At 36.0% G+C, this 22,334-nt stretch overlaps 1 protein-coding gene across 8 annotated transcripts in view; it reads right to left on the bottom strand.

Annotated features, from left to right (window-relative positions):
• Nucleotides 1-944: 944 nt before the first annotated feature.
• The window catches only part of ZMAT1 (zinc finger matrin-type 1), a 56,267-nt gene continuing 34,877 nt past the window's right edge, over nt 945-22,334 (bottom strand). For 6 of the 8 annotated variants that reach the window (XM_084788432.1, XM_084788438.1, XM_084788433.1 and 3 more), the window contains 6 exons: nt 16,673-16,779; nt 15,516-15,617; nt 15,259-15,433; nt 13,989-14,054; nt 6,873-6,972; nt 945-3,588 (listed from right to left, as the gene is read on the bottom strand). In XM_084788432.1, the coding sequence (XP_084644558.1) occupies nt 2,283-3,588; nt 6,873-6,972; nt 13,989-14,054; nt 15,259-15,433; nt 15,516-15,617; nt 16,673-16,779 (1,856 nt within the window). In that variant the 3' untranslated portion in view covers nt 945-2,282. The remainder of the gene's footprint in view (nt 3,589-6,872; nt 6,973-13,988; nt 14,055-15,258; nt 15,434-15,515; nt 15,618-16,672; nt 16,780-22,334) is intronic. The other 2 variants (XM_084788434.1, XM_084788439.1) reach the window with 1 other exon arrangement.

Here is a 22,334-nt window from a genome sequence, read left to right as displayed (position 1 = left end):
TGTGTGTGTGTGTGTGTGTGTGTGTGTGTGTGTGTGTGTGTACACATGTGGGTGGGCACAAGTGATCAAAAGAAAATTTGCCAGGACTGTGGCTGAAAATTAATTCTACTTTCTAAACCTGACTTACAATTTTTTCATCAGTATACCACATGTTTGTTAAAAGACAGTGTTAATGCATTGACATAAATTCATCTTATACTAAAAGACTCATGGAAGAAATGATTTTATGACATCTTAACATGCTTTGGAACCATTAGCTCATCTAGGTATAGAGCCAACCATCAGTATGTTCTAGCATCTACTTGTCATTAATTCAGATGAAATTGGGTGCGTTCAGGGTGGTTGGCTATCGATGACTTTTAATTAATTCAAACCTCAGGAAAAATATAAAATAGCTGGCCTAAATGAAGATATATCACCATCATATTTGGCATGATTTTGGTAGGATTAGCATATACAGGGCCTATTATGGCTTATATTTTCTGTCCCAGGGCTGCATACTGGATTCTGGTGGTATCTTGGCAAACGCATATAGTAACCTGATGGTACAACTAAGATCATAATCCTGGGATTTGGAATCTTAGGCCTTTACACTTCCTCCTATGGCAAAGTAATGTTCAAATGCTTACAGAAAGGTCTGGTCACAAAACACAGTGCAGTAGCATAAAAAATTTAAAATCAAACAATTTAAAGTTAATACTCTCCCATATTCCTTTAACCACTTATAATATTTTTCTACTTCAGTTTCAAGTTTATGGTCTTTTTTTCTAACATAAAGTTGAGCTCAAAACAGAATGTGAACTTCTACTAAGCAATCTGTAGACTAACTGAAATCATAGCTTTACTATGTGGTCTTCATAGAGAATTAGCTGCAAACTCCATTTCTTGTCCTCACATGGTGAGAACAATCATCTTTTGATAGAAATGATCACAATGCATTATTTAGAAATTAAAACACTTTAATATAAACATTTTTCAGAATATAGACCGATTTCTATCAGCCCTTTTGGAGAATATTTTAAAAGTATATCTCATCTAATTCATTATACACTAAATTTCCACTTTCAGAACTAGAAAATACAAAAATACACTGCAAATTAGTTTTAACAAAAAAGTCTAAATTGCTTCATGTATTTTCATTGGGAAAAACATAAACATAAACACACAACAGTAGTAAAACACCACCAATCCTAAAACAAATTCTAAAAGGAATGGACTCTGTGAAGTCTGGTCTCCCACAGGACTGACCATTCTTCCAAAATCAAACAAGATTGGGAAAATTCATGGTGGTATGGCTGTATACTGTTTTATAATTCACCATTTTAAGTACATTATTTCCATGAGCAAACAATTCATTTTCATTGCAACTTGATGGACAAAGTAGAAACACCTCTACTTAGGAAAATCATATATAAGCAATAGAATAAGTTTTTTCTTTCTTAGAAAATCAGAGAAAGTAACTTTAAAAAGCCTATTGAATAAGCTTACTTTCTCAGCAATTAACTGTACACATGTACAAATACACAAATAACACAAATTGCATGGAACCAAAAGTTTTCAAGCCTTCTTCAACCTTAAGAGAACACAACTGCAAAATAGAAAGCACTGAATCTTCTGGATTTTCTTCAGTAGGTTTCTTCCTCTTTCATTCTTAGTATTATGTTCTGGCTTTTTTAAAGCTAGGTATAGACTTTGTGGTTCTTCTTTCAATTACATTTTGAAAGGAGGGAGTGACAGAAAGAAAGGAGGAAAGTAGGTGAGAGAGGAAAGCGGAGCAGAGGACACATACACACATTTGCACACCTATATATATATACACTCACACATATATACATACACATATACACATATGCACATTCAGACACATATACACACACACACACATACACACGTTCACACAGAGAGAAAAAGAGAGAGAGACTGTTTTCTTGAACTGACACTGATTTTTACCTCTTCTCTTCATTTGAAGTGCATGATTTTATCTAAATTCCATTGATTTCCTCAGATTCTTTTCCATTGATTTTCTTGATTCATTCTTCTGTAAGTAAAACTAAAAGCTCAAAATCCTTGAGTAGGTTTAACCTCAAAACAGTTCCTTAAAGGCTGTACTTAGAAGTCTTGTATATCGTTTCTTGTGGTCAATTTCAACTTTTCCAAACAAAACAACCCGAAGGTTTTCTGAGCTGACAATGTACCTTTCTTTGACTTCACCGGTTGGTTACCCCTGTCTTTATCTAAATCAATATTGTTTTCTTTTAACCCTTCTTGGATATGCTATAGGTTCAGAACCCAAGAATTGATTCATCCCAAAGGATTTCCTCTTCTGTTCTTTCTTCAACAGTTTTCTTTTTTGCTTTCCTGTGCCTGTGCTCTTCTCTTTTCTTTTTGCGATGCTTGATTTTTTCAGAGCCAACGCTAGCTTTATCTTCCTCTCCTTTACTTTGCTTGATACTCTTGTCTTCATCTAAATCTTTATCCTGATAGCTCCTTTTCCGTCTATGCTTAGATTGTTCCTTCTCTGGCCTTTCTTTCCTTTCCCCCAGGTGTCGTCTTCTCTTCTGATGTCGCCTTTTATGACTTGTTTCATGGGCACTGGCATTGTCACTTGGAGGCATCTGCTTGTAAATGTCGTCATCTTCTACACTGTATGAGCCAGGGTTATTTTCTTGCTGACTAAGGCTCAGGGGATCAGGTTTTTCAGAGATACAGTCTTCGGTAAGCTGATAGAAGCTATCAGAATCTAGGCTCTGTTGGCTTTCATAAGCTGGTAAACAATGAGGTAACCTGTTTTCTACTGCTTGTGCACTGTTGTATTTGTATGGATCTGTGTAAGTCTGAAAAGTCTCACAGGGGAGTCTTTGCTCAACCATTCCATGTTTGGATCTTCTGTCAACCATTTCTCTGTAATTGTGGGTTTCAAAAGGGCTGTCAGTTCCTCTAAATGAAGTCTTTGGCTTGAATTCTCTAGATTCCTGCACCTTGTTGTGATCATCAAATTCATTTTGGAAATCATCATTTCTCCTCTTTAAATGAGGTGGCAACCAGTGAGGTAACTGGCCCTCCACTGGTGAACCATTGTATTCTTGTTGGTAGGTCTGTGGCACCTCAAATGAAAATCTTTCCTCACACATCCTTTGCCTATGTCCAGAATCAACCCTTTCCCTGTATCTATGATCCTTATACCTATAGTTTTCTGACATCCGTCTAAAACTAATATTGGGATCCAGTCCTCTTGCCTTCTGCCCTTTGATGTAATCTTCAAGTTCATCCTGGAAAGAGTCATATGTCTTTGAATGTGCTGGTAAACAATGAGGTAACTGCTCTTCTTCTGCTTGAGAATTATATGGTCCTGGGTGTGTCCAGAAATGTTCAGGTGAAAGTCTTTGTTCAGGCATTTTATGTCTGGGTCTGGAATCAAACATTTCTGTGTATCCATGGGCTTCCATGTAATTATCCTCCATCTTCCTGAAATGAGTCTTGGACTCTAGTTCTCCAGATTTCTTTGCTTTAATGTAATCTACACTTTCACCTTGGTAAGATTCTTGTATCTTCTTTGAATTCTTCACTTGATTGATAACATGAGACTCTCTACAAAGAAAATAATAGAAAGTCTTGATCACCATGAATATTTTCTTTGTTCTAAAACATAACTTTAACTGAATCTATGAAGGTTGAAATAAAAAATAAAAAAACTATAAAAAATGAATGCGATGTTCAAAAGGCATAGTATGGCTAGTCAGACATCTCTCTAGAATTTCACAAGTTTTATGCAAAAACATTTCTTAGAAGATGGCAGAGTAGAGACAACAACACATTCATTTTCTCAATGATACTGAAATAAAACAGCAGGTGCACAGCTCCAGGCAGAAGAGAGTGCTGTGGAAAGGTACCAGAGTACAACATTAGACAATAACAAAGTGATATATGGGAACCCTGAATGTTAGAAGCAGCGATTAAAAAATAATAACCATAATGACGAGTGTACAACAATAAAATAGGGATGCGGAGATGCCCATCAGTGGGGCTCTTAGCAGAAAAGAGAAGGAAACTCTTGGTAAAAGCAGGAGAAACCAGCACCTTGCAAAAAATACAGTCTAAGATAGAGGCCTATGTGAGATCTATATTAGTAAGCTTGCCCTAAAGAAGTCTCCTGTATGCCTCAGCTTAAGACATTTACTGCTAAAATGAGAAACCATCTAAAAATTCACCATGTGGTCTAGCCTTATTTCTGGATGAATAAATCCATGCATTTCAATACCCCTTAATCCCAACTGTCCCACTGCTTCCCTGAATATATACACTGTCCAGACTTAAAAGATCAGCGAAGAGATTTAGAGTTAAACCACACCATAAACCAAATGGACTAAGCACATAGCAACTGATTGAACAGCTGCGGAATATACATTCAATTAAACGCCTTCTGGAATTGCATAGTGAGGGAAACATTAGAGAGAATAGAAAAGCTGTTCTCTAAATTGGACTTGGGGCTTGCTTTGTAAGAGGGATCTATGCCTATATAAATCTGCTTCAAAGCCCGTGATGGAAGAAGTCTTGAACCCTGGGAAGGGACAGTAAGATGGTTGAATTGAACTGACACAGCATCAAATAATTCTATAAATGTCTACGTTTACACACACACAGGTTATTCTCTGCCTTAAACAGAAAATCCCATCCACTGCAGATAAATACATAGACTCATGGCTATACAAGATGCTGAGAATAAAGGCTGAGCCCTAGACCACATATGTATACCACCCACTTTAGAGTCAAGGAGTTCTGTAGAAGATGAGTCAGAAAAAATGATTAAGCACTGGTGAATGAGGAGAGGGGTTGAACATTCTATCTTTTAAGCACAACACAGATGTGACAATTACGAACTTAACAGAAGCTGTTTATACTGTCACTGGCTTCAGAGAAGTAGGGCCCTCCTAACAGTCAGCTATGGAGAGGAAAAGGATTCGCAAGGTCCTACTACATATTGTTGATCCATTGTCAACCAACAGATTCTTGAAGAGGGGTAAGCATAATATCCAGATATGTACTGAATGGCGATCCCACAAAGTTCTGATGGTTAGTTCTAAACTCAAGATCACACAGAGAGTCCTAATTAAACTGCATGGAACACTAAACAGAACCAAAACTAGTAAACATGGGGATAGTAGGGTGGAAGGGAACTAGGAGAGGGAGAGGGAGTAAAAAGAATACATAGTGCACAAAATTGTTAAAGAACAAAATTTACTAATTAACAAACAAAGGAAAACACAAGACAACACGTGTTGATAAAAATGCAAAGAAAAAAATGAATATACATTTTTGTGGGAATTTAAATTAGTGCAACCACTATGGGAATCTATATGGAGGAGGTTCCTCAAAAACTAAAGGTGTGATCCAAATATATTACTCCTAGACATATACCCAAAAGAATCCTCCATCGTCTACAAGAGAGATGCCTATACAGCAATACTTAATGCAATACCATTTACAATAGCTGAGTTACACAATAGTTTAGATGATCACCAGCAGATATTAAATGTTTTCTTATGAAGAAAAATAAAAATCATATTGTTTTCCAGGGGGAAAAGGATAGACCTGGAGATCATGGTATTAAGAAAGACAAGTATTGAATTTTTAAATATATATATATAGTATCTAAATATTTTTAAAAGTTCTCATCACTGTAAAAGGGGGACCATTACAGAAGAGGGAGCATATTAGGATAACGGGAGAATGAATATGATCCAAGTGTGTTTTATAAGTACATGAAAATGTCACAACAAAACTAATTATTTTACATAAGAAATAGATGTTAATAAAAAATTTCAGACTTGGGAAAATGGAGGATGGACATAAAAGTAGAAATAGTTCATGTTACTGTAATACCACATATGTTAATGTATGTTGGTATAATCAAATTAGTAAACAATGTCCTAATAACTCGTCTGAATGGCGTGCTTTTAAAATAAGTTATTTATATAGATATACAGATGGTGGAGTTGTATGAAAATGATCAAGAGGTATGGCTTTGTTGGAGCAGGTGTGTATCACTGAGAGAAGAATTTAAGGTTTCCAAAGACTCTGGCCATTCCCAGTGGTCCCTCTTTCACTGCATCCTACTTGCAGATCAAAACGTGAGCTCTCAGCTGTTCCTGCCACCAGACCTTTGCTTCATCATCATGAATTCTTATCCCTCTGAAATCGTTAAGCCCAATTAAGCATTTTCTTTCATAAGTTGTCTTGATAATGGTGCTTTGTCATAGCAACAGAAAAGTAATAAGACAGTTCCTACATAATCAAACTCAAACACTATAAATAATTTTTTACAGAATAAAATAATAAATCTTATGTTTTTATTTGAAAATCAGCTAACCAGAATATGCAAGATATAACGACACTTTGCTTATGCAACTGTCCACCAATTTCTTCTCTTATAAACATATATTAATATTTACTAAAAATGGATCTGGGTTCTGTATTCTAAGTATAACAGCATGACTTTTGTTCTTAATCATTATACATCACTATAAAGATGATGATTGAATCACTGAATTCTTGGAGCTAAGAAAATCTTTTTGAGATGCTTTGACTTTGTATGGCTAGCCTGAAAAAAATGATCTTTTAAAACATCTATAAAGAAAAATAATACTGTCTATTCAGAAGGGGTACCAATTTGCCAGACAGATCTGCCAGTTCATTACTGTGGTGAGAAAATATACTTGGTACTATGTTATAAATACCACCTACCATTTCTAGGTTCAGGTCATAGGAAAATGACTATCTAGAAAGTTTATAAAACATATTAAAGAGTGTGTGACTAGAAGCTTTGGTCTGTGACAACACAAGAATGTATTTTTTTAAATAAGAAAATTACTTACTTAATTTGATGTTCACTTCCTTGCATGTGGGACCGGAACATATGTAATGATGTAAAGGTGATCCTGCAGATGTGGCACACATAGGTTCTCATTCTGTATGCTATAAAAATAATAGAATTTATAAAGATCAGTACAGAAACACTTACAATCATATAATATCAGTGACAAGGAAGAACTTGTTAGGAATCTACTTGAAACTTCCCAGGAAAGACTGGTCCCAAAAGACAAAATCATTTGCTGATAGTCATAGGAGCAGATAGTAGAATTAGAATCTTTATGCCCATGGCTCTAAATTTAATGCCCAGAATCCCTTATACTATATAATATATTCATAGTCTTGATTAATTTCCTAAGAATATGGTATCTGCATGCTCTCTGTTGCTATACATACTATATAGCAGGGACCTCAAACTTAACATGGCTAAAATACTTATTATTTATAGTTCTTCAACAGGCTTTTTGTTTGCTGTTAGTTATTTTTCTACCCTACCAAACACTGAAATGTCTCAAAATGCTAATAAAAAATTGCAAAATTTCATTATCTTACCTGTAACCAATCACTGTATTTCACCAATCACTGTAGTTACCCAAAAAGTTCTCACAAATTTTAGAAAAGAGAACCAGTGAGCCCCACACATAGGCTAAAAGGTGAAAGTAAATTTCCGAAATAATAGTTGCTATTTAAAATGGGCACAAAAAAAAAAACCCTATAAAAAAGAAGTTGAATAACAACTGCCTAACTACTCTGCTTCTACAGAAGCTGAATCTCACAGCCAAACTTTGGACAGAGTGCAGGGAGTCCTATGGGTAAGTGTGGGAATAGAAGGATCCAGAGGAGGCAGGAGCTCCACAAGAAGACTAACAGAGCCAACAAATCTGGGCACGGGGTGGGGGGGGGGGAAGGAATGGGGGCCTGCGGTGGAGACTGATGTACCCAACAAGGACCATGCATGGAGAAGATCTAAGCCCCCCATGTAGATAAGCAGCTCAGTATCTATATGGATCCCCTATTAAGGGGAGCAGGGGCTGTCCCTGCCATGGACTCTGTTGCCTGCTCTTTGATCACTTCTTCCTGGCAGGGTGCCTTACTAGCCCAAAGGGGAAGAAGATGTAGGCAGCCCTGATGAGACTTAATAGGCTGGGGTCAGTCGGTAGGGAGAAGGGCTCCCTGTCTCTGAGGACTAGGGGAGAGGAATAGGGGGAGGGGAGGGTGGGACAGGGATGAAAGAGGGGGGCTATGATTGGGATATAAAGTGAATACATTTTAAAAACTAAATTTAAATTTTAAAAATGATCCTGCTTCTACATTAGAATTAGAAGCAGCTGATAAACATATTTTTAATTTTTTCATCCTTCCATTCTCTTCCTGATCAGAATATCAACAACTTTCATGAGACAACTGAAAAATCAGCACTCTTCTAGAGATGAAACAATATATTGGTACCATATAAAGGTTAAGGATAACCAGAATCACCTTCTTCTAAATCAAACAGCAGTTTGATCATTTAAAGGAAGATAAGTTAATCATAATTAATTGTATTTAAATTTGCTGAACAAGAATTATTTACAGAAACTAGAGACTACTTACAGGATAAAAGTAATGACAACATGTTCACTATTAATACACACGATTAATGACCAGCAATCAAAAGGTATCATTAAAAGTTGACTGAATGCTTTGATATGGGTACTCAAGCATCCTTTAGACAGAGAACAGTCTTTCAAATAATGGTCTCTCACTAGTTAAATTGATCAACTCAGAACGGAGTAAGTGATTAAATATTAACATTGGTATACAGCAAAGGCATGTACATAGGTAATCACAATTTTTTAAAAATGAGGGCATAAATTTCAAGGAGAGTGGGGAGGGGCGTATAGGAGGACTTGGTGGGAGAAAAGGGAAGGGAGAAATGTAACTAAAATACTATCTCAAAAATAAGCAACAGCAAAAAGACTGGCAGCTATGAAATTACTAGAAGACCATAAAGGTAAAATGCTTTAGGACACTGTAAAACATGAAGACTTTTTGGGTAAGGCTCCAAAAGTTCAGGAAGCCAATGCAAACACAGATAAATAGGATTTTAAAAATTGTTAAGGCTCCTGCACAGTAAAGGAAACACACAATGTAGTTAACAGGAAATCTACAAATGACAAAAATATTATATATTGATATTCAGAATACATAAGGAAATCCAAAACCTTAATAACCAAACACCTTCTTGTCATTTCTCAAAAGGAGACATTCAAATGTCCAACAAGTATGTAAAACTACAGAACATCACTAGTCATCACGTGTGTGTGTGTGTGTGTGTGTGTGTGTGTGTGTGTGTGTGTGTATGCATATGCCATGGCATGCATGGGCAACTTTGGAAAGTTAGTTCTCTACTTCAACCATGTGGGTTTCAGGAAGGAAACTCAAGTTGTTGAGCTTAGCAACAAGCATCTTTGCCTGATGAGCCAAGGTAGGACCCCTGGCCTAATTTTATCACCTGTCTCTAATGTTTCTTATATTCTCCTTATCTCCTTGGGGCTGTTTAGCTCTGCTATACTTCCATCTGCTGAAATTGTTTCTAAGTTCACCTGGAAACTCAGCTTTGTTTGAATCTTTTAAAGAAATCTCAATTTAATTTTTAATTATCATACACAAAGGAGTTTAAAAGGCAGAAGATAGCCTGCACTAATGGTTCCAATAGTGTTACCACGTGAAGAGATGTAATGGATGTAATGAAAGTACAGAAAAGAGAAACAGATTTGATGATACTTGCTTATAGAAAGCATACAGTTAAAGATTCAAGTGTAGGTGCCTAATAAATAACAGTAATACTGGAAAAGTCAAAAGTTCTACAGTTTAAGTTGGATTTAGAAATCATTCATTTAATAGTAGATATGTTGGCTTACAAATAAAGTTGAAGCATTTAAGTGCAATATTGGAGCTAGAATTAGTAAGATAATTAAAACAAACACAGTGTATGTATATACATACATACATACATACATACATACATACATACATACATACATACGTACACTTTAGTTCTATGTTAGTATTGGAGTCAATTCTGTGCTTTAAGAGCTAACCAGGATTAGGGAGTGAAGCAAGCAGTGATAATGATGAAGAAAAAAGATCATATATGGAGAGACATGCATATTTGTAGATATGCATGTAGATAAATAAAGGCAAATAGAGGTAAAATAGATAGAAAAGAGAAAATAAAAACAGTGGAATAATTAAAGTGGCATATGGTATTAAGCTGCCTTTTTCTTTAAAAAATTTTATGTAATGCGCATCTTTGCCTGCATGTATGTCTGTCTACAATGTATATGCAGTGCCCATAGGGGCCAGAAGAGGGTGTGGATCCCTTGGAAATGGAGTTATAGATGGTCATGAGCTGCACTGTACATGCTGGGAATTGAACTCAGGTCCTTTGCAAGAGCAGCCAGGGCTTTTAACTCCTGAACTATCTCTACAACCACATAATTGCTTTAAAAACAAAACAAAACAAAACAAAAAACACTGGCTCACTTGTAACACAGAATTCTGTTGTCTGTGTTCTCTGAAATTCTCATTAGCTAATTTAATTTCTCTAGGCATGCTTTTTTGTTGTTGCTGCTGGCTTTCTTGTTGTTGTTCTTGTTTGAGAAAGGTTTTGCCTTGGATGGTGTGGAACTCATTCCACAGCCCAGGCTAGCCTCAAACATATAGTATACAGTAATCCTCCTTCCTCTCCCTCCTGAGCACTGACATTATAGGCATGCAGCACTATGCCCAGCTGAACCAGCTGTTTTCATAATGCTCAAATGTTTACTGCTCAGGAGACAGGGGTTATATCAGGGCACATCTATTCTTTTAGCTTCAGAGATTAGCATTAAATGCTTCATTTCAATAAACAGACTAAATTATACTGATGACATTTTACGATCAGATAAGAACTTCACCAAAATTCCTTTTTGCTGGTAAAATTTTTGTCATCTTGACACAAGCTAGGGTCCTCTGGAATAAGGGAACCTCAATTGAAAAAATTGATCAGATTGGACCGTGGGAGCATTTTCTTGATTTCTGACTGATATGGAAGGGCCCAGCCCACTGTGGACAGTGTCACCCCTGGGCAAGTGGTCCTATTTGGTATTAGAAAGCAGACTGAGCCAGTCACAGCGAGCAAGCCAGTACTCAATATTCCTTCTGCTTCAAGCCAGGTTCCTGCCTTGAATCCCCTTCATGGTTGACTATAAATGGTAAGCTTTCCTCCCAAAGTTGTTTTTGGTTGTGGTGTTTTATCGCAGAAAGCAAACTAAGACATTCTTCTTCCCTCTTGGGGGAACGGCAAGAAGAACCTTGGCACCGCAGACTTGCTCAAACGCTGTCTCCCACAGTAACAACAGGCCAAGCACTCCTCATGCAGACTCAGCTCAAATTTACTCAGAAGCCACACAGTTCAGATACCCTCAGCTCTCTAGTAGGAAAAACATCCAAAAAGTGGTAATTGACCATTTCTTCAGATGTTTATTTTAAAATCAGCTGCCATTTCTACTTTTATACTTACTTAGGTCAATAATCCTAGGTAAAACTACATGCCCCTACAAAATCTCTTAGCACTTTGAACCACACTGTGTAAGAAACTGAAATAGCACAAATAAAGGGAAAGCACTTCAGATAAAGTTTCACACATTAAACTAGTCTCTACTGAGGTAGGAGTAATTCTATGCTGGCTTGGATGTCTAGCACTAGAAATAGAAAGGCCGCAGAGGCAGGCGGATCGCTGTGAGTTCGAGGCCGGCCTGGTCTACAAAGTGACTCCAGGACAGCCAAGGCTAACACAGAGACCTTGTCTCAAAACAAAACAAAACAAAACAAACAAACCAAAAAAGACCTAACTGAACTGGAAGAAAAATCACATAGAGAGGTAAGTAGATACACAGGTTAAAGACATACAGAAGGTGGGTAGGTGACCTTGAGGGAAGTAAAAAGGCTTCCAGTCAGCCGCAGTATGTTTAAGAATGAGTATGAGTTTACTCTGAAGCAGGCTATGGAAATACATAAATAAAAGAAGCAAGGTGATGGTTTTTGGAAGCCATACACCTTGCAACAGAGAGAGCAGTGGGTCAGTAGCAGAGGGCAAGCATGAAGAAAAGAAAGAGGGGAAAGGAGAGAACTGTAGCATTTAGATTTCATACTTAGAAGTTGGAAAGAGAGTGAAGAATTTTCTAGTTAGACAGTGCTTTGGAAATATTTGTATCTTGATCAAAACACTCCAGTAGTTAAACTGAGAGTGCGTTTGTGGAGACAAAACCAGTGGGAGGGAATATATTTAGAAGACTATCACTTTGTGTCTTCAAATTTCCTAAGTACAAATCATTTATAGGTCTTGTTAAATAAGTGATTTTGAATAAGTAGATCTTTAAATAGGGCTGAATTCTTTTTGCTAATAGGCTCTCAAATGATGCCAAGAACGCTGGTCCATACAGTACAGTCTGACTAACAAAGCTCTAGGAATATGTGAAGATACAGTGTAGAAAGATTAGGGATGGAGGTAAGGGGACAGTAATAATTCAGGAGGTAAAACAAACACAACTTGGCATTTCATTATTTTTAGAAACTAATGATGACGTGATATTGGGGAGTTGACAGTTAACTATAGGTTTTTACTTTGGAAGAGTATTGATTTAAAATGGCTTGGAGGTGTCCAAGTCAAATAATATATACCATTTTGACAGTCTAAAGTTTGATGGATAGGTTGTGAGAGTCTAGATGACAGGTAAAACCAGGGGACTACACAGAACTGTGTTTGTAGAGTCAGGTCAATAATGGAACATAGGAACACCTAAATCTAGGCAATGAACTGACAGCTGATATTCAAAAGCAAATAAACAGACATAAAGAAGAACCAGGCTGTGAGGGGCTGTGCATTAAAGAATAGAATAGTAAGAAGTCAAGAGTAAGTCACTAGGTGACCCACAAATTATGTTAATTTGTGATTTTAAAGTTCTTGAAATGAAGTGTGTATAATACAAAAGATGTATAACTTCAAATAACTTTTCATAAAATCCTTGAAACTGGAAATAACAAGGTTCACAGTGACAGGACTACATTGATAGCTACAGACATCCTGTTTTATATTTTAATAAATTGGAAATATATATATATATATATATTAAAAAAGAAGTCAAAAGTAATGACCATATTCATGCGGAGCAGAGTCTATCTAGGATTAAGAGGTGAAACATTATGAACTGAGGAAAAGAAGGTAGAAGAGAGAATAAAGGGCAGTACGACACACTAGTAGTGAGAAGGTGCTTGGATGTGCTGGGGATGAAAAAACATGAGAGAAAAGCAGATATATTGCTCAGGTAAAGGCCAGTCTCTATGCTGTCCCTGAATTTTTGCTACACTTTCTTAGTTCTAAGCCATCTAGTTATTTTTTTAACCTTTACACTTCCATCAATTAAAATCATAGAAATCTATGGGCTATAATGTTTCATTTCCTTTGGTAGCAAAATGTGTGCATAAAAAACATTTACCTGTACTCTTCTGCAGTGAGGTCTTATTAACTAGCTTACATATATTCTTCTTTAGGGAAGAAGAAATAGAAAGTATATTCCTATTTATACTACCAAGAACGACTAGCTTAACCCCCAAATGAATGTCACTATAGCATACTAATGTGAAGTACTTCCTTAAAATAATATGGAGCCACACCACACACACACATTCATGTATGATTTTGAAATTAAAAGGCTTAAAGGACTTTCTGTCTCTTATGTCCTAGAAAAGCAAATCAAACTACAAATTCTTGATTGCTCGAATATTATCAGCTCTCTAATCAATAAAAAGATAGTGGTTTATAAGTAAACTAGTATCTTTTATAAAATACAAACTCCCTATGAAAGAGGGTAGAGTGCTTTCCCTGTTTGCCATTTGCATTTGATTTAGTTGGAAGACATTTCTCGGCTATCCAGCTGTAAGTGTTTTCCTAGCTTCGTTTCTTTGTGCCCCTAATACAATGCTGTGGAACATTGGCAGGTTATTGAAGAAGCGGGGAAGAGCTTCCTATCTGCTTAGATTGTCTTGATCCAAAGTGGTGCTGGAGGAAAAAGGGGGAGTTTTGTTTTTATTCCTACCTGGAGGAGGCTTCACAATAACAGACTTCAGGAAGGTTGGTGCTGCTGGAGTAGTATTGGGTTTATCTGCGGAAATAATTTATACTGAGAAGTTATTATCATGTGTTCAGATATTAGAACTGTACCCATTATAAAGTATTTAAAGAAATTCTCTAAAAACTACAATCTTTGCACTTTTTTTCTGTACAGGGCTTCTGGATTAAGGAAACCATCACAAAGGCTCTTCTGTGAGATAAATGTAAATACTAAGCTCTCCTAGTTGTACACTTAAGATATGGGAAGGAAGGAATATTTTACATCTAATTTTGTTTGACCATATTCATTTAAGAAAACAACAGAAGCATGGGAGCAATTTCAAGATGATTCTATGCAATTCACAGGCTAAATCAGATGGCATGAAATTCTGAGTTAATATTTTTCTTCACTAACATGAAAATTTGAGAGAATACAATATAAAATGAATTATAGTTTAGCTTGTTAAGAAAAATAAATCATAATAATATCATGAGGCAATAACTTTGCTCTGGACAATATCTATATGATGTTCTAGACATGAATGCTGATGAATATTTTTCAGAAATTGTGTGGTAGCATGTACATTTTTCAAAAGATGAGCTATGTTTTCCAGAATGTACTCCACCAGTCCAGGTAATTCAGTGGAAACACCTTCATTTGTTCATTGGAACACTACTAGAAGGAATAAAGAGGCAATGCTCTATGCATCTCAGTACTTTTGGGATTAAGCATACTCTAATTATTAACTGGTACTTCATATTTATAGAAATAAAAGAATATGTTATCAGGATTGGAGGAAATTCAGCAATTTAGCTTGTTTTGAAACCTTTGGTGATAAGCATATTATACAATATACATAGTGTAGTATATAACTATATTATAGTGAAACCAGTGTTCTGAATAGACAAGTGAGATAAAAGTTTTAGAGAGTAGTACATCAAAATATGCTGTCAATGAGGGAAAACATAATAAAAAATAAAAATATTAGATTTTTTATTTCACTAGCTGTTTATATCATTTATAACATACAGAAATCACATGCTTATATTTGGATTTAGTAAACTGAATAGCGGTCATAAATATTTCTTAAAATTTAGTTGGCAATTATCTCCATAGACCAGGACACAGAAAGAGATTCACCAAGCAGAATAAGCAAGTTGTTGAAGCTGTAGTAAAAGTTAGTTCCCTAAAGGGATGATATGGTGTGGGAAAAAGCTATATTATGCATCTGAGATAGAGATGAAGAGAGTCTTACCCATCTTTGGTTGACATCCTGACGGAGACATTCGGTCATATTGTTCTGGTAACTGCTTCTGATTTTGCATATGGCCCCTTCCCACATAGGGAGACTGAGCAGCAGCTGAAGAGTCAAAACTCATGTTGCAAAGACCACTAAATGTGTTTCTGTTGACTTCTCCACTTTTGTACACCTGTAAAAAGCACAACCTCTTACTTTTGAAAGATTCAAAACCATACAGTTCAGAATTGCAACATTCGACATAGACAACTCACCTGAGAATTCTCAACATGCACGTTCACTTTCCTACCAGGCACTTCGTTTTGTTCCCCATGCACTTGAAAATAGAACTTAACATTTTGAGCATGCATTTCACTCTGAAAAAAGATATGGCTTTGTTTATTTAACAATAGAGACACCTAAAATGTAGACCTCTCTGAATGTGAGGGCAGGAGACATGAGAGTTAGCGGACTTTGCATTAAATTGTTTGAAACCAGGGCCTTGAACAGGCTTAGGTAAGTAACATACTGTTGCTCTACCCCCTTAATCCATGACTGCAACAACTATGAAAGAGTTTCACTTCTTTCAAATCTCTAAACTGCAGTTAACATTAAAATATAAATGATTCTATAACTTAGAACTCAATATTTTGTATTTTTGTTATCATGCTAGGTATACATTTAATGGGTTTCATTATGACATTTTCATGCATGTATATATTTAATTATATAGTACCCATTATTGTCTCTTTTCTTCTCCAGTGCCCGCTAATTCCCTCTTTCCAACTCATTACCCCTTCTACTTTCACATCCTTTTATGTGTGACACAATGATTCTCATTAGGACTGTTTCCACAAAGATGTAAGAGAGACTGCCAGGACTGTGAGCATCTGAATGGTAGGACAACATAACTGCAGACAATCTCTCCCTTCCTCAGCAACTATCAATTGCTAAAAGATCCACGGGGAGTGATGAGGCCTCCTCATCTCCTGCCTCCCAGCAACTATTAACTGTCAATGATCTGGGGGTGGGGGCTTACAAGTGTCTTCCACTTCAATGGCAGGATGCTGTCAAACCAAATCTGTCGTCCACATTTATTATAAAGGGAGACTCCAGGAGGTCTACAGTAGCTCTCAACCTTGCTTACACCTACATTACATTTACTACAATATCAGGAAAGACAAAGGGAGGCACAATGGTGTGAAGGAGAGAAGAGAAGCTTTGCAGTCAAAACCACTGAATTTAGTTTAGATTTTCTAAACTTAAATTTGTACGTGACTATCCTTTTCTGAGCCAATATTCTCATCTGTCAAACAGAAATGCTGTCATGTTTCAGGTTCTTATACTAATGAAGTAAGATGATTTATATGAAGTTGACTTGCTCCATTTAAAAATGTGATTTCTTATCCTTATTCCCACTGTATTAACCAACCTCATAATGTGAAATCTTTTCTGATTCAAGCTGTAGTACCACTCCACATGCTTGACAAAAGTCATCTGTAAAATGGGCAGACTTTTCTTGTCTATCACAGGTGGCATCTATCAATAAAGAAAAAGATCTATCATATCAATGATATCTGAATTTATAAAAATTTCATGTTTGGTAGTATGTAGTAACAGCTTTTTCCTCAAATATTCCATTCAATGTACATATAATACCTACATATATACATACATACCACAACATATATGACAATAGTTACCAATTTAAAATGGTTAAGTCTAAGCAATAACATTCTAAAGGAATAGTTAAATGGATACCAGTAACTTGATGAACTTCTGAGAATGATTTAAGGAATCAATAATGAAAGGCTGAATGAAAAAAAAATAGTCTTGATATTTTGTTTTACAGAAAACAACTCTAAGAAATGTAAGACAATCCTAAGGTATGCAAGACTGTCACGTATTTTAGATGTAGTCCCAGTATTATCTAAAAATCATCATTGTCTATGATAGGCAGATCTGTCCTATTGTTCTAAAAATACCAAGGTACTTATTTGTACACACAGATCTCACATAAGTGTCCCTCTAGATATATAAAATAATATTCACATGTTACAATCAATACAGTATATATATTGATATAGCGCACGTGTCAGCAATAAATAGCACTTAACAAATAGCTATGTATCTACACTTTAGGTCTGCATGTATATCTAATGTCCTTCACAGCTTCAGTGTATTCTACTGCTGGTATTTATTCATTTATGTATAGGTTATTTTGTTTTGTTTTGAGACAGGATTTCTCTGTGAAGCACTGGCTGTCCTGGACTCTCTTTGTAGACCAGGCTGGCCTGGAACTCATAGAGATTTGACTGCCTATGCCTCTTTGAGTGCAGGGATTAAAGGTGTGTACCATTACTGCCTGACTTATCTATAGGTAATTAAACAAAAGCACCAAATTTTTGTTTATTATTTGGCTTCTTAAATAAGTAAGTTTGTATCATACATATGTTCATGAACGGTATCCTAAATAAATAAGTTATTAAAATACAATATACCCCATTGCTAATACTGTTAGCATACATATACACATAGAAAGTTACAGAATTACATAAACTAAATTTAAATGCATTTCGTTCTCAAAAGTGAGGCAGATTAGAGATGAATACTTAATGTTTTATTCACTATAACTTTTATTTTGTAAAAAGCATGTAGGGCTTTTTATATATGGTTAGGATAGATATCACCAAAATGTGAGAACCTCAATTCAAATAATTTTCCACTCACAAAATACCTTGGCAGAGTTGAGAAAATCAGGCTAGAGATTATAGTACTCGGGCTTTTATTTAATAAATAAAATATATTGAATAACATAATATGTAAACTTTTGTTTTACCTATATCATTCCTTCCCAAATCCTAAATGGCATAGAATGAAGGAAGATATTTTTGTGTGTGAAGGAAAAAGCAGGTAATGAAAATAATGTTTTACTTTGAACCCTAATAATGGGCATACTTTTTAAAAAATCTAGCACCTAGTAGGCCCCTGAAAGCTCCAAACTTTAAGCAGGTGTCTCCAGGTTGGATTTTCAAGCTAGCTCTGGGAACTGCCTAGATCCTGGCATCTCAGACTCTAGGGATGTACAATAATTTTAGTGCCTAGGCTACTGTAATATGTAGCCAGCCTCCCGTTAGCACCAGACTGATACCAACAACCTTGAGTTCCAGGTTAGCCTGACAAATGGCTGATTCTTTGTAAGTCCTGGTTCATCAAGCCAACCTCTAAGCCAGTTAGTGTGAATTCAAGCTCCAGGCTTGTACTTGTAGACATAATCTTTAGCTTACCCCAGTGCCAATTAGGATCTTATACCTCTAGGCTACTCCCTGTGGCATCACCCTCCATGCTAGAACCTGCAGTCCTATGCTCTAGAGTTCAGGTCTATCCTATTAGTCCTTAGTGTTGAGCATCTCCCCACAGACCCAAGTTCTAGCATCACTCTTGTAAAACCAGTTCCCAGACTGGACCCTGGAGCTCCAAGTCTTAGACGAAGCCCTGATGTAATTAGTAAGTCACCAGGAAAAGAAATCTCCAGACTTCAAGGTGGTCAGTGCAAGTACAAGACCCAGGACTATCATGTGGACCCAGGTTCTAGGTCCACCCCCTAAATAACTGACTAGTAAGTCTACCATACTAGATTCAAATTTCAGGGCAAATCCTAAGAACTTGGGCATGCGCATTAACTGACCTAAGCAGAAAAGGCTGCACAAGGACACTAGTAGCGAGCCTTCTTGAAGATCACACCATGTGCTGTCATAATAATTTGAACAGGCAATACTTTGGTGGCAAAATAACATTTCCACTGAAGGAAATTTTCTTAAAGAGGAAACCGCCATTCCCTATCTAGGAGCCTCTTCCACTCTTGGTAGTTTTCTTCACATTTCCTTAATAAAGTTATGTTTACTCCACTATTTTTTTCCTTTAGAACAGTACTGTCAAGATTTACTGTCTTTAACTTATTTCCTCAACCAACATTTGATCTATTTTTCTTTATCAAATGGCATAATATACCTGGGTTCAAAAATCTCAACCATTCTCTTCACTTATTCCTAACAATTCTGACTTACAATATTTTCCCTATCTACTTCGCCCTTTGAATTCCACATAATAATACTTGAGTTCATTCCCTCAATATATTCCAATATGACTTAGTTTTATAGACAATCTTAACTTCATGTTACATACTCTAGAAGGAAGTAGAGAAAAGATTAATATAAGGAGGACTTTTCCATGTTAAACTCTTAGATCTTAACAGAAATGTATACTGTAAGTAGTACTTTGTCCATTTTGAGTGCCATGCTTTCTTTGGGGGTGGTACATAAACCTTTGTTTTACCTTGGCTTTTTCCATTACATATACATAACTGTTATACATGTTGGAAATGATTAGTTCCTAACTCCAAGGAGATGACAATTTAATAAGGAAGATAAGGTGGCTATGGAAAAACTATAAGGCCCAGACTGAAATGTTTCAGGTGATAAAAGATGTAAGAAGGTACAGTATATCTTGCTGATGGGATTGGGAATAAAATTATAGATAAGAAGTCTCTTCTATGCTTTAAAATACATGAAACAATGGAATCTCACTAGGTTATAAGTAAAAATGAAATTGTGACATTTGCAGGAAAACGGATGGACTGGAAATCATGCTAGGTAACATAAGCAAGATTCTAAAAGAAAAATACTCTGTGTTTTGTGGCATATGTGGAAGGTAGATTTAAAAGTATACGTATGTGTATATACCTGTATATATGTGTGTGCAAATACATGCATGTATGTGTGCAGATCATTAAGCTAGAAAGGGGATAATAAAAGGGAAGGAAGAGATCTTAGAGGGTGGGGGAAAAGAGAGACAGGAAGCAGAAGAGGGATTACTTTCCAGGGGTGGCAGAGAACAAACCATGGGAAGCAAGGGCTCCGAGGAGGGCCGTGTGGAAAGGAGACAAAATAGAATAATGTATAATGATACATCTACCAGAAAAGTAAAAATGAAACAACTTACTTTGTGTGTTAACTAAAAATATTAATACATACATTTTAAAATCAATAAAAAGAACAGAATAAAAGTATTTTAAGGAAGGTAAGAGTATAAATAAAAGTGAAAAGCTTAAAATTGAGCTAAATGATGACAATCCCTATTAGGGCACATGAATTTACATTACATAGAGAGAAATGAGTGACTCAACACAGGTATCTCAATTAGCAGTTGGTCATAGGCTTGAGGCTTCAACCAGAAAGTGCCCATAGATATATAAAGAAAAGGACCATCTCTCAAAACCAAAGGGTATTAAAGGCTGAGCTTAGCATTTGCCATTAATGTGGTAGTCATTTATATCTATTACATTTAAGCTTAAGTAATGCTGTTGCTGCTAAGAGGTGGAGACTCAAACTCACCATCTAGCTACAGTTATCATCAGTGGCAAATTTTCTTTGTTTATATAGTATGAAAATGTTAAGTCCTGAGTTTAGTGTATAAAAATTGAAATACATGAAAATAAAAAATTATAAAAGAAGATGAGTGATGATTCACTCTTGAAGTAAGCTTAATATCCCAATCCTTTGTTATAATCTTAAAGCAAATATACCCCAGAGAAATTTGCACATCCGTATTTATTAGAATGCTAGTCACAATCGTCAAAGTACAGAACTCATTATGATACCCATCAACAGATAAAAAGATAATGAAAATACAGTATTTATACACAACAAAGAGATTCATACATGAGTGGAATTTTGTCCTCTGCAAGAAAATGAATGGCAAAATTAGCTAGACTCTGACAAATATTATGTTTTTCTTCTATGTAGAATCTAGATTATATATATTTATTAAATATATATATGTCATATATCTAATTTTTGTTTTGTTTTGGTTTTTTTGAGACATGGTTTCTCAATGTATCCTTGGAGGTCCTTGAAGTTGCTCTGTAGACCAAGCTGACCTTGAACTCCCAGAGATCCACGTGCCTCTGCCTCCTAAGTGCTGGGATTAAAGACGTATACTTCCACCACTCAGATATATATTTAATATTTTATTTAAGACTCATGTTAAATCATTAATTTTTCCCTATTTAATGTAGAATTAAATTCAATGCCCTAATGAAACCTATCATTATTTGTTCCACTCCAAGACTTACGTTATCATACACTTGGCTTACTTGAAATACTTTTATTCTATATTTTTTAGTCTACATATATTTAATTTTTATTTATACACATGTATGAAATGGAAGTCAAAGGCAGACCATGTCAAGGGATGAAGGAGTCTAAATGGGGATAATAAGGTGAGAATAAAAGAGAATGAGGGAAATATTAATACAAATATTAAATATATATTTGGCAGAAAGAAAGGGACAAAGAAAAAGAAGGAATGAAACCAAGGGTAGGTAAGAAAAGGTGAGTATGAATATATCACAAAATATGTTTGGAGCCCCACAAGGAGACCATTAAGGCAGGCAGATCTGGACCCAGGGGGGCCTACACAAACTGTTGCACCAACCAAGGACATTGCATGCAGTAAAGCTAGACCCCTGTTCAGATACAGCCAATGCAAAGTTCATTCTCCATGGTTGTGGGGAGAGCAGGGACTGCCTCTGACATGGACTCTGATGCTCCAGATTTAATCACTTCCCCTTGGTGGGGAGGCACAGTGGGCACACAGAGGAAGGGGAAGCAGGCTACCCAGATGAGACCTGATAGCTGTGGTCATATAGTGGGGGAGGAGGTCCCCTTCTGTCAGAGGCCTAGGGGAGGGGAATAGGGTGGAAGAGGGAGGGAGAGTGGGAATGGAAAGGTACAAGAGAGGAGATAACAATTGGGATGTAATCTGAATAAATTATATTAAATTTAAAAATACTGATATGGAATAAATTTTATAAAATGTCATTAAGAGATCCATTATTTTGTATTCTAACTAAAAATTACCAATATCAATAAAGAATCAAACAAAAATAGATACTTAGGATTTACTTTAATTTTATCTAAATAGCAAGTTGTCCTAATCAATTCAAATGTAACTGAATATCAAATCTTCTGGAACACATTCTCACACAAAATTATTATGATTCAGGACTTGAAGAGAGGGAATGGGAGTCATCT

This window comes from Acomys minous, assembly GCF_964271855.1.
Source record: "Acomys minous genome assembly, chromosome: 7".
Classification (NCBI taxonomy): domain Eukaryota; kingdom Metazoa; phylum Chordata; class Mammalia; order Rodentia; family Muridae; genus Acomys; species Acomys minous.
Note: the sequence above shows the minus strand (reverse complement) of the source record. Positions and strands in the feature narration are given on the sequence as shown.